The sequence below is a fragment of the Trematomus bernacchii genome, unplaced genomic scaffold, assembly GCF_902827165.1.
Source record: "Trematomus bernacchii unplaced genomic scaffold, fTreBer1.1, whole genome shotgun sequence".
In the NCBI taxonomy this organism is placed as follows: domain Eukaryota; kingdom Metazoa; phylum Chordata; class Actinopteri; order Perciformes; family Nototheniidae; genus Trematomus; species Trematomus bernacchii.
Window position 1 is genome coordinate 125,508 of NW_022987517.1, and position 17,643 is coordinate 143,150.

The 17,643-nt window shown below is 44.9% G+C and overlaps 1 protein-coding gene across 1 annotated transcript in view; it reads left to right on the top strand.

Moving 5' to 3' along the window:
- Positions 1-17,411, top strand: part of mmp15b (matrix metallopeptidase 15b) — a 42,147-nt gene extending 24,736 nt beyond the window's left edge. The window contains exons 8-10 of the mRNA XM_034116587.1: positions 3,940-4,090; positions 11,460-11,578; positions 13,020-17,411. Of these exons, the coding sequence (XP_033972478.1) occupies positions 3,940-4,090; positions 11,460-11,578; positions 13,020-13,528 (779 nt within the window). The 3' untranslated portion in view covers positions 13,529-17,411. The remainder of the gene's footprint in view (positions 1-3,939; positions 4,091-11,459; positions 11,579-13,019) is intronic.
- Positions 17,412-17,643: the final 232 nt, after the last annotated feature.

The following is a 17,643-nucleotide window of genomic DNA, read 5'->3' on the forward strand; positions in this document are numbered from 1 at the left end:
AGCCCCGCCCACTGTTTAGCGAGCTGCATGAGAAACAGACGGACTGTCAGGAGAGAGGGAGGGAGAGAGGAAAAGAGAGGATCTGTTTCTCCCGTGTTATTATCCAAAGTTAATGTAAACTTTTGAATAATGTACTTCATCTACTACAAGTAGTTTGTTTGAATGTAATAACTATGTTGTTTGTTGTTTGTGGAAGCGCATCATTTATTGAAAAATAAATCTGAATTCTTCGATCTGTTACGATTATAAACTGAAGCAATATAAAAAAGAGCCCCATTAACTGAGTTTTAAACATCAGCATATCCAGTCATAGTCCGGTAATTACCTGCTAACGGAAACTCTGCTACACAATTCTTATTATTATTATTGAAACATGACCGGTAAGTTTCAAATTTGTCCGGTAAAATAAATTCTGTCCGGACATTTGACTGGCAAGAAAAAGTCCTAGCGGAAACCCTGCTCCAGCTATAGCTTTAGTAATACCGATGAGTCATCAACACTTTGTTTCTCAGACTTTCTGTTCTATTCTTAAAATAGTGATGCTCTGACTGCAGGTAAAATGAGGAATATCTGTCATCTAGTTGACGTGAGACAAAGGGAATGAGAGCACTGGTGACTGAGGTGTAGCCTACTATTTTTGAGAAAGGACATAAAACATTTTTAGTAGCTATATACAGAATTTTGTATAACTTATCCGGTACGTTTCTAATTGATATGATTTAATCAACTCTGACTTCCTAGAGCCAAGAGCAGACACATCATGGTACACACCCTTTGATCTTTAGCATATTTAGTCACGTTTAATATAGAACAAACGTTTTTTTTTAATACATTTTTGATTTGCATCGAAGCTTTTACGTTTTTACAAAAGTGGTCAGAATTGAAAGCTGGACTATACTTCTCTTATCCTCCTTTACTAACTGTCCTTCAGGGAATGAACATACATGTCTCTGGCTATTGCTGCTGTAAAAACAGGCCTGGGCCAGTTCTAAATAATCTTCTTTTGGTATTATTAACCGTCACTTTTGGAGCATGACAAGACGTCCAGAAGCAACAACAGACTTTGAGAATATACCCAATTCTGAAATGAGGCTCCAAGCTTGAGAGTAACATTCAGTCTGCTATGCTTAAGTAGCAACAATGACAAACAAATCCAGTGTTTGGATTCAGTTTCCAATGAAGCAGCACTGTGTACAAAATCATAGTTGGATTCACTGGAAGCTTTGGTAAAACACACATTCCAGCTTTTATCATACGTTGGTCTGACTTGCAGCAGCATGTCAGCTCCTAAAGGTCAAATATGTATCAAGAGCATATGAAATATAAGTGTTTCCTTTGACTTAAGTATTAACTCCTGCATTGAAATCATGCCCATATGGTTTCTTCTTTACAAACTCTAAACATTATTCATCCTCCATAGTCATTTTAAACCATCAGGTCTGTCATAGTTCAACTATAAAGCAAATCGCAGAACTTTTTTCATCATCTTCAGATTATGAAAATAATAAACATGCCCCCACCTCCTGGAATAAAGTACATAATGCATTCTACATGCAGAGCATAAATCTCTTTTAGAACAGATCATTATTGCACTGTGAGTCACTGAGTAGCGTGTGTTTTACAGCGGTGGGTAAAGTTTGTTGAAGGAAAAAGAAAAGAAGCAGTGTTTGATACAGCTTGACTCTGCTCAGCTGCTGGCTTTGGGGCAGCTGCTGAGGATGAGGAGGAGGATGATGTCATCGGCAAGGCTCTCAGTGTGACACTTGGCTGCGAGCCATTAGCGAAGGAAGAACAAGAGAAGTGCAGAGGAAGGAAAGAAAAAGGAAGGAAGCAAGAACTGAGAGCACAGGAGAAGGAGAGGCAAACACAGCTGAAGCTAAGACCTTTCAATGGATCATAGCAGTCCAGAACTAGAAGGACCATCGAGCCTGAAGAGAGGCTGAAGACTCCTTTATCAATACTTGTTCTTTTTTTGGACTTGTGACCTTTGCTTAGCTAAAAGTGGTCCAAATGCTAAGTACTCTTAATCTTGGAGAATGGTTAAATATATTATTCTTAATCTTGGGAAGTGGTGGAAAAAGACTAAACCTTGTGGCTGATGCTGCTAAGATACCTGACATCCCCTCCCGGGATCAAAAAGGGTTTATCTTAAAGGCAAATGCAAAAACTAATCTAAGAAACAATGCTGCGAAAACTGGACTGCCTGATTCTCCATACTTAAGGAAACAACAAAAATACACTAAGACATATTAAAGAGCAAAATCCTTTACTAAGGCTGAATGAGTGCTGCAGAGTCTGACAGCAGAGAGACAAAGAGAGACCCTTCTCTCAAGCATTCCCTTTATATCAGTGATGAGTGCAGATCAGGAAGACCTGAGCAGAGGAGAGAGAGAGAACAACAAGGGGAGAGCTTTACAGTCCCCAGCAATGCACTCGCCAAGTGCATTCAGATGGATGGTTCTCATTATGTGAACAAACATACATAGATATTCCTTAGTCTATAGTTAAAGGGGCCCTAGTATGCTCATTTTCAGGTTCATATTCATATGTTGTGCCTCTACTGTGACATGTTTACATTCTTTTATGCTCAAAACCTTCTCATACTGCCTGTGCTGCAGTGCCTCTTTTCACCCTCTGTTGAGCAAACGTTGTGATTTTAGCCTTTTACAGACCGTTAACAGGCACAACAATCAATATAATACCGAATAGAAAAGAGAAAACCCGAAAAAGCATAATATGGCCTCTTTAAAAAAATGCTTACTTGTTTTTTCTAACATTCTGAGTGTCAGCTCACAAGGCAAGCTAGCTCTAGCAGGTCTAAGTAGATAATAATAGTTTCTTCAGTAATCCATATTAAAAATGAATACTCTTTGTAAATAAAGGCAGTTCATTAATGACAACCTATTTGTTATTTGTTGCAAAAACACAGTTCGTGTACAAATAGTCTTACTGATATATACAACAATAACTTGTTGTTCTAATTGTAAATGAAGTATCCTTCTGTTAATGTTTGGAAATTGGATATCAATTTCTCAATACCAAGAAAGCAATTTTGGACTTTGGACTTTAGGAAGACCTACAGGGAATATATTAAACAACGACCACTTCATGGACTCATGTTCTAAAAGTTGTAATCCAGACAGAGAATATCCATCCATTTAAGTGAGTCCCTTTAGAACAGTTACACAGCAGGAGTCAAATCTATAGGTCACTGAATCCCTGGAAAGTCTTGGAATAAGTCATGGGATTTTACTCTAAGTCGTGTGCACCGCAGGAACACTGGAAGCATTGCGTCAACCTCTCGTTCTCTCCAGATGCTGAGTGTAGGGCTTTCGTTTTAAAAAGGGAGCAAGGGGCCGGAGGTGGGTGGATAGATGGGTATGTATGAGGAGGGGAGATGGAGGGAAAGGTGGATTGAAGCCAAGAGGAGAGATGTAACAGTGCCAGGAGGAACGGAGTCCCCCTGTCTGACACAGTAAAAACAATAAAACCCTCCCTTAGGCGAGAAACCTGCTTCAGCCTGACATGAGACACGCCGCTGCTAATGGGTCGTTACGAGCTAAACCAGCAGTCAATGATACACTCGTGTTTTCTGATATCTTGCCAGCAAATCATTATAACATTCATAGAATTTACAAGCTCTGGTTTGGTTTCTCTGATTGTTCTCTTTTTATTCCTCATTTATTTTCAATTATTTAACACATTCCGTGCCAGAAGATAAAATGTGCGTGCATAAGCAGCATTTGTAGGGCTACATCTGTTCTTGGATGTGTGTGTAACCGAGTGAACATGACATATACAGTATGATTGTGTGTGTGCTCACATTTTCCAGAGTCCATAAGGGTTGTGAGTGCGGGTGGATAGGGAATGTGCAGATGTATGGGCCATATAGGATCATTAAACACTCAGAGGATGTCTCCTCTCCTCTCATCTCCTCAGGAACCAGATTCTGGCTCTTCAGGGAGGCTAACCTGGAACAGGGCTATCCAATGGAGCTGGTCGATTATGGCCTAGGTATTCCCTATGACCGAATAGACACAGCCATCTGGTGGGAGCCATCCGGCTACACCTATTTCTTCCAAGGAGACAGGTAATGTAGCCTGCAACCAGCCAGACTCACACACATTGCTCTAAATCACCTGCCTCCAACTATATGAATAGAGCAGCTATATGATAGACAGACATTCATACCTCACTCTGGGTTCATCATTTTAGAGACTTTTTATCTGGTTACATTATCAGGTTTCAATGTGTCCAATGTTTTGGTTTATGACCTGAATTTACTTCAGTCTAGTGCTGTTTTTGTTACTCTATGATTAAATATTTGGTCCATGTCCTACGATAAGACGATGAGAAGAAGGCACAGAGTTCAACACTCACTGTGACTTTATCAAAATTAAACATTGTTGATGAAAAAGGACATGAAGGACAAAATGTAGTTAAACACTTTACCACATCTCTCTCTATGCTCCTTTCGTTATCCTGTGTTGCATGCCGTTAGCTCTATCATTTTTCCAACCTATTCACATTTCAGTCAGCCTAAACACCAGCACCAGGTATCACAGCTCGCTGAGGACCAGCTGATTCTGGACCGTCCAGACTCCACTCTAGATACAAAAAAAGAAAAAAAAGTCTGTTGCTGCCGTTCAGCGGTGGGGTTTGCGCTAGCTGGATTTGCATTGCGACAACACTGACATATTTTTGGAGAAAGAAAATTGTGATATTTTGGCTAGAGTAGATTGAAATGAAAGTAAACTGTATTGTATTCTGAAAACTAAAATAGTTTTCCAATCACTCCAATTATGCTAAAACAGTTGCTAAAATGTTGATGCCCAGAAATGTAGTCAATCAAGACCTGATTTAAAAAACAGATGAGATTGACCAAGTATGATTTAAAACAACATTTGACACAGGACTGATACTAAATAAAAGAAAAGCTGACAAGTAACGCAACATTAACCTCAGCTATAGCCTACTCCGTGTCAGCTGCAGTATGTTGGCATGCTAACATGTTCAAATAAGACATGGTAAACATCATACATGGAAACATCAGTATGAAAGCATTACTAATCCAAGCATGTTAAGGTTAACATTTAGTTTAAAGCATTATCAAGCCTTAGTACAACTTCACAGGTATGACTTATTAAACCATAACCACTGTTGCTCTTTAACTCAAAGATAAATGCTTCTCAAACTTTTCCAATTTAGAAAATAAGTTCACTTGATGAAGTACAGTGTCAATGTTTTGAATCTATCTAGATGGAGTTTTTGTGTTTGTTTCCATATAAAGACTCAAATGACTGAGATCACGGGACCAATTTCTGTTACAGCATGCCCTATGAGTAATACACTTTACCAGAGCAGCAGCTGTGTTTGTACAGCTCTTTGTTAACAAGTTAAACACCTCTGTGGACAAAACAAACATACTGAACCCACTTCTGCTAACAATAAATGCAAGGGTAACATGTTCGTTGTGGCCGGGGATTTTAACACCGCTAACATGAAGAAGGTCCTGCCGAAGTACTACCAACACATCAGCTGCCCGACGCGCGGGGGAAACATACTGGACCATGTTTATTCCCCTTTTCGACATGGATATAAGGCTCTTTCCCTTCGGCAAATCAGACCACATCTCACTGCTGCTGCTGCCTGCTTACAAGCAGAAACTCAAACGGGACAGACCGGTAACAAGGACAGTACAGCGATGGAGCGTGGAGTCAGATTCAGCTCTGCAGGATTGCTTTGCATCTACGGATTGGAGTGTGTTTGAGGACAATAACATTAACACACACACGGATACGGTCATCTGCTACATTGGGAAATGCATCTATTACCCCATTCACACCAACGGTGTTTCGGGGCCGGTTCGGTGCTGGTGCTTGAAAAGCACCGGGTTTTCCTGTTCACACCGCAGCGGAGCAGCCTCTAAGCTCCGGAATCCGGTTCGTTTCGAGCACCAAAAAGTTGTCCGTCTAGAAGCAAGAACCGCATACGTCACGCTTACGTCGGAGGGGGGCGAGATTAACCTGAGCTAAGCTGAGTTAAGGCGAGTACGGCAAATAAAAGTTGTAACAAGCAGTAGTGCTGAGCAAAGTGACTAGAACGCAACCACACACTTGTTAAAAAAAAACACACTTTATAAAGTCAGGCAACACTAACCAGGCTTCGTGTGATTCTGTTTATTTGTACCTTACTTTGACCATCCGTTCGCTGTTATTGGTCATTGTGGAGAGCAGGCAGACGTTTTGTTTGTTATTATAGCAGCTATCGGATGGAATCAATACATGGGCTGCACAGGTTGTCATGTCCGACTATCACAAGTAGAATCATAATGAAAAATACGTCGGTAAAAAGTGCCTGTAGAAAACGGCTTAGCAAGTAGTCAGTTTAGCTTCGGTTGCTATGCTAACATCACCCATGTTATACCAGAGAAACTTTCATAACAGCGTTGTGATGCCAAACAGCGTCAATTCAGACTGACACCAAACAGCGTCAATTCAGACTGACACACATTCACTTAAGGGGAACTGGGGATATGTATCAGCTGCTTGTGTGACAGTCAGACAGTGAATACTTTAGAGCCGTGTGAGCTAACCCGGAGCTAACGGGAGAATACACTCGTGGAAGAGCAGCCGGCCAGCACTGCAGCGGTCGGTAAATGCAGCTGAAACACATTAATAAACAATGAACCACGGCACTCTGGAGAAAAGTATAAGGTTGGAGAAGTCGTTATTTAATTTAATCTGGCTTCGTATGATTAAAAGCAACGCAGTCCCCGGCCCGTTGTTGTTGTGAGGTGAGCTCCGTTGGGGAGAAAATCAGCGACGTAAACTGTGACGTCATGACGCAGCAGCGGCAGCACCAGTCGGTCTCTGAGCGGTGTGAAAAGAGCCGGAGCTAAACCGAAGTACCGGTTCCGAACCTGAAAAGCTCTAGCACGGAGCTTGAACCGGAGTTGCGTTGGTGTGAAAGGGGTATATGACGTGGTCCCGAAGGTTTCTGTACGAACATTCCCAAATCAAAAGCCCTGGATAAACGGCGAGGTTCGTACCAAGCTGAAAGCGCGCACTATCGCGCATAGAGCGGGAGATTTGGAGGAGTTCAGGAATTCTAGGTATGAACTCCGGAGAGCTATCAGCAGCGCAAAGAGACAGTACAAAGACAAGGTGGAATCTGACTTCAAAGGCTGTAACACCCGGAACATGTGGGCGGGACTAAGAACAATGACAGACTACAAAGGAGCAGCGGGGGGTAATGCGGGAGTGTCTGTGTGTGCATCTCTCCCAGATGAGCTGAACTGTTTTTTTGCTCGCTTCGAGAGCAGCCAGGCTGGGGGTGCAGAGAAGGATCAGGAGCCCTGCATTTTTGTTTTAAACAGGGCAGATGTTTGTAAATCCTTTCAAAGGGTTAACCCACACAAGGCACCTGGACCTGATGGCATCCCTGGCCGTGTTCTCAGGGTGTGTGCAGTTCAGCTGGCAGAGGTGTTCACAGACATCTTCAACAGGTCCCTGCTGCAGTCTGTAGTCCCCACATGTTTGAAACACTCCACCATCGTTCCTGTCCCCAAAAAGACAAAAATCACCAGACTCAACGACTACCGCCCAGTAGCACTCACCTCCATCATAATGAAGTGCTTTGAGCGGTTAGTCAAAACCTTCATCACCTCCTCCCTCCCTGATTCTCTGGACCCCCTGCAGTTTGCCTACAGAGCAAAAAGGTCCACAGACGACGCCATAGCCCTCACCATCCACACTGCCCTCTCACACCTGGACCAGAGGAACACATTATGTGAGAATGCTGTTCATTGACTACAGTTTAGCCTTCAATACCATTGTGCCCTCCAAGCTGGTCATCAAGCTCAGAGACCTCGGGCTCAATAGCGCCCTCTGTGACTGGATCCTGAACTTCCTAACTGGCAGACCCCAGGCAGTGCGGGTGGGAAACATCACATCCTCCACCCTGATCCTCAAAACCGGAGCCCCTCAAGGCTGCGTGCTCAGCCCTCTCCTCTACTCCCTGTTCACACACGACTGCATGGCCACACACAGCTCCAACACCATCGTGAAGTTTGCTGACGACACGACCGTCATCGGCCAGATCACAGACGGCGACGAGACGGCGACAGTGGAGGGCAACCTCCGGTTCTGGGGGTCTCCCGGGCGCCTCCGGAGGGGGTCTCCACTGGGGCGGGTAACCTCCTACATCACAGTGTTTACGGACGCATCCAGAACAGGATGGGGAGGGACCTGGCTGAAGAGGGCTATAGGTGGGCGCTGGTCCCTAACGGAAACACGACACAGCAACCTCCTAGAGCTACGGGCGGTAGTGTTAGTCCTCCAGCATTTCATGCCCCTAATTCAAGGGAGACATGTATTGGTCAGGAGCGACAACAGCACCACAGTGGCTTATATCAACAGGCAGGGCGGAGTCCGCTCTGCCGCCTTGTTGGCCACAGCGGAGAGGCTGTGGTTATGGGCATCAGAGGTGGTATTATCTCTGAGAGCCCTCCATATCCCGGGACTGGAGAACAGGGGGGCCGACCTCATGTCGAGGGGCGGCCCCCTGCCAGGCGAGTGGACGCTTCACCCGGAGGTGGTGAAGCAGATCTGGGCCCAGTTCGGGAGAGCGGAAGTGGATCTGTTTGCCAGCCGGCACAACAGCCACTGTGCCCTGTGGTTTTCCATGGCCCTGAGTGACGACCTGCCTTTGGGGGTGTACGCGTTTGCACACAAGCCATGGCCAAGAAAGCTGCTCTACGCCTTTCCACCGTTGCGTCTCATTCTCCCTCTCCTGGGGAGAGTGAGGCGAGAACGTCTGGCAGTCATCCTGGTAGCACCGGATCGCGTCGGGGCTCCGTGGTACTCAGAAATGACGCAGATGAAGGTGGGCCAGCGCTGGGCGATCCCCCAGTTCTGGGGGGCGATGTCTCAAGAGGCAGGTGCAATCTGGGCGTTACCCACTCTGGGCCGTCCTCTTCAGGCTTGGCTCCTGAGAGGGACAGGCTGAGACAGGGTGGATTGTCTGACAGCGTTATTCAGTCTATCCAGGCAGCTAGAGCAGAATCCACCACAGCCTGTTACAGGCCAAAGTGGCTGGGATTCCAGCATTGGTGTGAGGAGCGGGGAATAGAGCCCCTATCCTGTGAGTTAGGCTCTATTTTGTCCTTCTTACAGTTATTGGTGGACAGAGGACTAGCTCATTCTACTATAAAAGTGTATGCAGCAGCCATCTCGTCCTGTCATGAGGGATTCAAAGGCAGGTCAGCCTTTTCTCATCCACTGATGTTGCGGTTTTTTACAGGGGGTCAGGAGGCTGCGCCCAGTGGTGCGTGCCTCAGTCCCGCAGTGAGACCTGCCACTGGTGCTCGAGGCTCTGGTCACGGAGCCTTTTGAGCCTCTAGAGCCTCTAGAGTTCTCCTCCCTGGAAGCACTGTCGTGGAAGACAGCGTTGTTACTTGCCTTAACGTCAGCCAAAAGAGTGTCCGAGTTAACCGCTTTGTCGGTGCACCCGAGCTGTTTACTGATTCGGGGTGACCAGAGTGGGGCGACACTCAGACCGAACCCCTCCTTTGTGCCCAAGAGCCTAAGGAGTGCGTTCAGGTCGAGGGCTATTCAGTTGGGGGGTTTTAGTCTTCCACCCCATGGTGGGGCCAGGGAAGCTAAATTACACCTCCTCTGCCTGGTGCGCGCGTTAACATGTTATGTAGAGCGCACCGCTACCCTGAGACGCACTGAACAGCTGTTTGTGTGCTTCAGGGGCGGGGTGACTGGAAAAGCTCTGTCCAAGAAACTGGGCTGGCTTTGCGAAGGCATTGCACATGCCTACGAGCAGGCAGGGAGAGCCTGTCCCATGGGGGTCCGTGCGCACTCCACACGAGCTATGGCTGCATCAACAGCCTTATTCAACGGTGTGAGTGTGGAGGATATATGCACGGCGGCGTCTTGGTCAACGCCAGGCCCCTTCATAAAGTTTTATCTCTTGGATATGTCTGGCTCTTTCTCAACGTCTCTGCTTGCTGGGGCAACACAGGACTGGTGAGGAGGGGGGGGGCTGTTGGTCAGTGGGCATCTGACCCTCTCCCCGGGCGTAAATGCCCTTAAATTTCTCCGGACCCCTGGAGGGTCGCAGGGTGACGTGGGGTGCTCTGGGCCCTTTTCAGGGCTGGAGGGCTCCCTTCGCCTGCCTGGGCGCAGGAGGGGGAGAGCCCTCCATACTATAGTCCCTACACACTCTGCACAGGGTCAGCGTTTGAGTGTGGGGACATAGGGGGCACTTGCGTTCTCCCACGTGCTCTTTAGGGACTCGGGAGAGAGAATGCATAGTGAACCCATACAGGGCTGCGGACTTTCTCTGTCTGCCTATGGGCAGACGCAGGGGAGCCCTCAGCACTGTTTTACAAGCACACTTTTTTCGCGAGGCAAGCGCGTCAGGGTGTGCTCTATCAGCCGCAGCCCAGACTTCTCCACGGTTACAACCGAGGGAGAGGTGAGTGAGGCGCGGTGGCTGCTAAAGCCGGTCAGGGACAGTGAGGTGGAATGGTGTGCTGGACGACAGTGCGTGCATACATCGGCCTGTGAGAGATATAACGCCGGGTTACGTATTGTAACCCTTGTTATATTAGCACAGGCGGAGCCCTCTACCTTGGGGCACTGTCTGTCCTATACCGCTCGCTGAAGAGTGGTGTAGGATGGTGGTCAGGAGGCGAGGCCTCCTTTTATACGGAAGTGAGATGCGCATGCATTCAGGTAGGCCCGCCCCGGGGCCGGCTACGTCCATAGAAATCTCAGTAGGTGAATGCTTGCATGATAAGGTAGTACCCATAAAGTCCAGTAGAGGGCGGAGCCTGTGCTAATATAACAAGGGTTACAATACGTAACCCGGCGTTTCATCCCACAGGCAATAAGACTGCTAAACAACAGAACTGCTGAAACAACATCTGTTAAACACCTGAACTGTTGAAACAACATCCATAACATTCATCTGCTACTTAGTAATTATTTATCTATTTCTCTAATATATCATTCCAATAGCTTGCATATAGACTCTTATTGCACTATTTCACTTTTTTAAACAATTTTTCTTTTTGTATTTACTCTATACTTGCACTATATTTTTCTGTTTATCTGTGTTATTGTGTTGCACTGTTGGAGAAGCCTGTGACCTAAGATTTTCATCGGCATAACTACACTGTAGCTATGTTCGTAGGACAAAATAAAGAACCTTGAACCTTGAACCTTTAACCTTTAACCTTGAACCTTTATTTAAGTAGAAACATAGTTACACTTAAGGTCTGTATTTTGAAAGAGACCTTACTCACAGTCTTTTTGCAGTTTCACTAGTGCATTACCAGTAAGGACAGTTATTATACACACACCATGCACTGCACTTTGTAAGAATTCTGCTCTTTACTTGTTTAGACAGTTACAGTAACAACTGGTTCTGACTGCTGTCTGCAGGTACTGGCGTTTCAACGAGCAGTCCCGCCACACGGACCAAGGATACCCGAAACCAATCAGCGTCTGGGGATCCTCAGTACCCTCCTCCCCCAAGGGGGCCTTCCTCAGCGATGATGGAGGTGAGCTCACTCAAGAAGAGTGGTTGTATCGAATGTGAATGTGTGTGTGCGTGTGTGTGTATGTGTATGTGTGAAAAAGCCAAAAAGGGCTGGGGCACACTGATGCATGGAACAAAGAATCAGGGTGTGGTCACACAATCATCAGGAGAGAAAGGGGATGGAGTGTGTGTGTGAATTTGAGCACATACATGTGAAGTGCTTTGTGCTTTGCTGTGCTTGGTTACAGTGAAAATAGAGAGGAGTGGTTCGATCTACGGTAGACAGTCGACAAAGCAAGACAACTTTATTTGTATAGCACCTTTTTTTTTTATTGGGTATTTCAATGCACTTTATAGGGTTTTATAATAACAGCAAAAGTAATGGATTGCAGTGCAAAATCGTATATGCACGTGGAGATACACTCAGTAGACATGTTTAAATATACAGCCAATTATTTTAAAGTAAACAAGTTCGAGATTTTCTTAGGTTATAAAAGGACAAGTTTTTGGAATTACATTTATTGGCTTTCTTGCCGAGATATAGATGAGGTGGTTGATGCCACTTTCATATCGACAGCAAATATGAAGCTATGGCCAGCGGTGACTTGGTGCCTTGCTCATTCTCAAGGCAACATCTATATGCTAAATATGTACACACAAAAAAAGGTGTAAAAACGATTTATTTACAGAAGTTGTGTGCAGGGAAAATGATTGCTGTGTCGCCCTAGCCTCCCAGCTGTCTGGCCTTTATGCTAAGCTAATATTCCCTGCTGATGGCTCTAGCTTTGTATAGAATGAGTCCTAAAACCTGGAAACGAGTTAGCATTTTACCATTTCGGGTTCCCTCGTCTCGGAGTCAAAATTGTTTTGAAAATGCCTTTGGTTAGATGCCTGAATTAGGCTATCCATTAGACCACCACTATCCCTAAATACGTTAGTTAATACCCTATTCAAACATTTCAGAAGCTTCTATGTGTCTTTATAACGGAGGATGCTAACTAGTAACTGAATAAGACAACTTAACGTCATAACCCAGACACGAGTCAGCCTTTAGCCTAGCCATGCTAATGTGAAGCCATGCGACCGTGATGTAGTTTGTTTACAGCCTAACTTTGGTTTATTACTTCTGGTGATTGCATTTACGCTTCAATAATCATAAAAGTGGTGTTATTATGTGGAGGTTATTCTGCTGAACAAAACATGTGAGCATCATAGACGTGTGTCTGCCACAGATCTTATATATTGCAAAATCCAATGGAAAAATCCCATAGCTTTTTGTTGCGGGAGCCCTAGTGAAAATCTAAATCACTGCACCACTCTATTGAACCGACTGATAAGAGTGGAATCAGTCGTACCATCTAACTCTTTGCAAGAGTTGGAACATTTTGAAACTATTCCTTTCATTTGTCCGTCTTCAAATCTTCATGTTATTTGACATCTTGTGCTCTCCTTGCTTTCTCCAGCGTACACCTTCTTCTACAAGGGTTCCAAGTACTGGAAGTTTGACAACCACCGCATGAAGAGCGAGCCGGGCTACCCCAAGTCCATCTTGAGAGACTTCATGGGCTGCAGTGCGGACCAGGACCCAGACCGAGACACGGACGCAGACGCGGGGCGCAAATACCCCGACGTCAACCGGCCCCCGTTCAACCCCGACGCAACTGGACGCGACGGAGACAAGGGCAAAGACGGGGATCGTGACGGGACGGACAACGACACGGGCAAAGGGTCGGACGGCGACAAAGACGAGGACTACCGGGAGGGCCGCGAGGAAGACACCAACGAGGTGGACGTGGTGCTGAAGGTGGACGACAGCGAGGAGCGGACCATGAACATCCTGATGGTGACCATCCCTCTGGTCCTGGTGCTGTGCATCCTGGGACTCGTCTACGCCATCATCAACACGCTGCAGAGCAAAGGGGCTCCACGGCTGCTGGTGCACTGCAAGCGCTCGCTGCAGGACTGGGTCTGACCCTGAACAAGGGCAGAAACTGAACTTTGAACTTAAATTGGAACCTTAGACACTGCGCTCCTCTAATCCAAGCCTCTTTCCACCGACCCATCCGTCTCTGGCAACTCTTAGAACCTGTGGTAGTAGATCCAATACTGTACACAAACACTAGAAGCAAGCATTAATGATGTCTTACTTATACACAAACACACCATCCTAACCTCCTCCCGTCTCCCATGGTGCTCTACAATGCGTCGACTGTAGTCTATTTATATGAGAGAAGTTTGCACATTGTTTTTTTTTATTATTTCTGTTCATTTTGTGTGACATTTTGTTATAATTATTATTATTTCTAAACCAGGAAGGCTGTTCAATTCTCCGCCTCTTTATATACCGCCTTCCCCCCCTCGTCTAATCTTAGCAGGCTCTTTGTCCTCGCCGATACCTTCACATCTGCTCATGCTATCACAGTCGGCACAAAGAAAATGCGAAGGGTTAGTAAAGAAAAACGGACCACTATGCTTCAGGAAGGGTTCAGTAGATTGTCTTCCCCTTCTCACCGTCTTCTTCTCTATGTCTTCGCCTGTTTCTGCGGTACAGTTTGTCATGTCAGTCCAATACAGTGGTTAAAACAATCCCTCTAACATGGGGTCTATTTAAAGAAAAAGTGAAATATTGTGGGAAATACACTTATTTGTAAAGGCATTTTTTGTTAGCAAATAGAAATTGTGGCTTCGAAAATATGGCCTAAGTGGAATCAACAGTATCCTTATCCTTTACATTCAGAGTACCACTGCCTTGTTTTCAGTCTTCATCTATAGCACAATAGGTCTGCCTTCTTTTGTGTCCTTATTTGGAGAGCATTTAAAGTCCTCTTTGGCTGAAAGGCCTCAGACTTTATCTCTTCCTTTAACCATCATTTATGAGGCTAATTCTCAGAGAGCTTCCTTTCTGTCAGCAGAAATATATTTTCTTTGCACAGGAGAGGAGAGAGACTAATGGTCCATTTAAAAAGTCAGCTCAGTGTGAAATAACACGGGAGAAGTAGCATTCATTGCATCTTTGACATAAAACCATGGCGAAACAAAAGAAGCCCTGGCCTTTAACTCAAGAACAGGAAGTAGCAGCACACATGTAACCCAGCGGTCTGAGGGTGCAGCTAATGTACCGTGCACTCTGTAATGGACTTTTTTACTGCTCGTGTTTTTTTCAATTGAAGTAGGTTCGCACATGACCTGGGGTCTATCTATTGTAAATACTGGAGCTGTGAGCACCAGGGTGGGCTTCATGTGAACACAGACTAATCCTGTTCATTAAGAAACAGCAGGTGTGTGCAAATGCTGTTAACCCCTGCGACCCCTAAACTAAACCTTGAACTCCCAGAAACAAAACACTCTCCTCTCCCTTTTCATCTTGCGGGAAGTGTAGTGTGGGCAGAATAAAAATGTCCAATTCAACTACTCATTATAAAAGTTAAAAAAAAGATTCCTGGCAGCCATTGGTTTCCATTTATTTTGGAGTGTATAAAAATCACAGACACACAAATGCAAAAATAAGTCACTCAGATGGATGATATAACTCAAGAAGGGTTTTCGCAATACATGTGGTATTAATAATACAAATGTAAATAATGATATGATGTCAACATACACATGACATGTCAATAATAGAACCACTTAAATAATTGCAGCTTATTTTCTGTTTTTGGGGTTTATTGGTTAATCAAGTTGCCTTTTCACTATCTAAGTGAAACACTTTTGTACAGTTATTCTTGCCTATCACTAGTGGTGTTTTGAGTGTAATTAAGATGCCAACGAAGAGACATAACGCACAAAAAACAAAGTGAAAAATGAATATGAATTAAAAATATACATTTTCTTAATTGATGCAGCCGCATAGCTTACTCACACTGGGGCTCAGACCTGTTGACCCTTTGCATCTGTCCTAAAAATGTATCTAAAAAACATTTTGTATAGATATTGCAACAGGCCAACTTGAACATCTGATATCATGATAGATCCACACTCAGTCGTTTTTTTTTAATTCAAATACAGAATTTTGTACTGTAAAGAAATGAATGGAAACCTATGGCTGCCATGGAAACATTAATAGAAGAAAAAGGCGTAAGAACAATGTGAATAATCTAATCATTACTCGATGTTCTAGAAAAATCTGATCAATAAGAGTCTAGAAACCGGCCTCAGATGAGAGAGAGTGTAGGAGTGCAGCTTCAATATGAATAGGAGGAAGCCTTATCTGACGGCGCATTAAGGACCAAACTGCCAATCTGAGCAGACGGGTCTCAGCTGGATCAGGTTACAGATGTGGACGGGGGGTTGAGGAGACACAAGAGAAAGGGGGGAGGGACGCTGACCTCGTCTCCCTGAGCTCTCACAGCTTGGATCACAGGAATAAGGAGGGGTGAGAGAGAGAGGGAGATAGGGGACTTTGATGGCTCTATCCCACTGGCAACAGCTCATGTGACCCAAATTCTCCTGCTAGCTCAACCGCAGTGCTAGCCAAAGAGGAAACTTTAGCCTACAGGAGGTGACAGTCTTTTGCTGTATGTGCTTAGTAGCTGTGAAGAGACCCCATCACATGTTTAAAAAAGTGCTAAAAAGATTAATACATTTGGGAAATATTAAGTGAATCGGGAACTATTATTATTTTGATATCAAAATATTTGATTGACTGATTAAGGAAAAAGTTAAATGATTTGACTCCAGCTTTCTAAATCGGATGCTTAAGTAGTTTCTGTTCTCCTCTACTTTGAGTTGTGGGGAAAAAATTGAAATACCCAGAAAATAAATGACAGATTAATCAACAAAGACAATAAGTAGATGCAGTGATAGTTTAAAAACCTGCTTACCAATTCCAGCTGCCCCTCACAATTTTGCTTCGTCTGCTTTCCTTCAGTGCCAGTCAGACTGTATGCTGACAGACGGTGCGGAAACACAACACCGCTGTTCTCTTACTTCACCTCCAGCTGCAGGTGCAGACAGGTTGAGGTGGGACACCGCTCAGAAGGAGGTAAAGTTAACAGGACACTTGCTGAGTGGAAGAAAAGGAAGAGCATAATCTTCCGTCACCAGAAGTCTGCAGATTGATCTGTGGCCGGTCAATAGCGGTTGCCAGGAAACGGTGTCCTGTGTCCATCACTCACCTCCTCTCCATCAGGGTTGGAGGGGGAGGGGGATTGGCGGACGTAGCTAATCAGTGTTAAAAGCCCCCCCCCAAACCCCCTCTGCTTTCTCCTCCCCTGTCCTGCTCTTCCTACAGGCACATCAATAGACCGCCCCGTGTCTGGACAGGCTCAGAAAATGTCGACTCATTGTATTAGAGGCAACGCTTTGTGTGGAGTTGTTATTATCAGTTCTCCTTTGTGACCTCCACACAGCAAGCCCACATGCAGTTAACCACGTTAAAGTTTAAAACATTAATTGTACTGGCGTTTCTTTACTTTAAATCATAATAATAATAATAATAATAATAAATGGAATTTATAAAGCGCCTTTCACGGGACCCAAGGTCGCTGAAATCATATTTTTTTTTGCCAGTTTGAGAGCTCTTTTTTGGCAGAAGTGCGTCCTTTTGCATGGTTTGGCAATTTTAACCGTCAAAAACTTGTGTGTAGAACGCTGGACACTTCTCACACTCAACAATCGTCATTTTAGCAAAGGTTGGATATGTAGCAGAAGTCGGCTACCAGCAGTGGTTGCTGGAATCAAAAAAGCAGATAAAGGTTTTGCTAAGTAAAAGTTATACCTTTGTTTTTTTCAGTATTTAATAAAGGTAATACTATACTAGTGTCAAAAATGTGCCCCCGTTAATTTTATTGGGTGAATTATGCGTCGTCATTATCAGAAACGGATGACCGTATAGGCTACCACACGGCCCCGTTGGACCCCCCAGAGCGCTCCGTTCCCAGATCTATCCACCTTTGGACCCGTTGTCGTTTCTACCGTTTCCGTTACGGCGTCGTCTAGCTTAAAGGGCTATACGCAAGAGAAATATGCGGATTCAACCCGTTTTCCTTCCCGTGGAGCCTAGGCCTTAGTCTGTAATGATTTGCTACAGCAAACGATTACATTGAGAAGCTAACTAGCTAGCTAGCTAACAGTGATGTTTGCAACTTC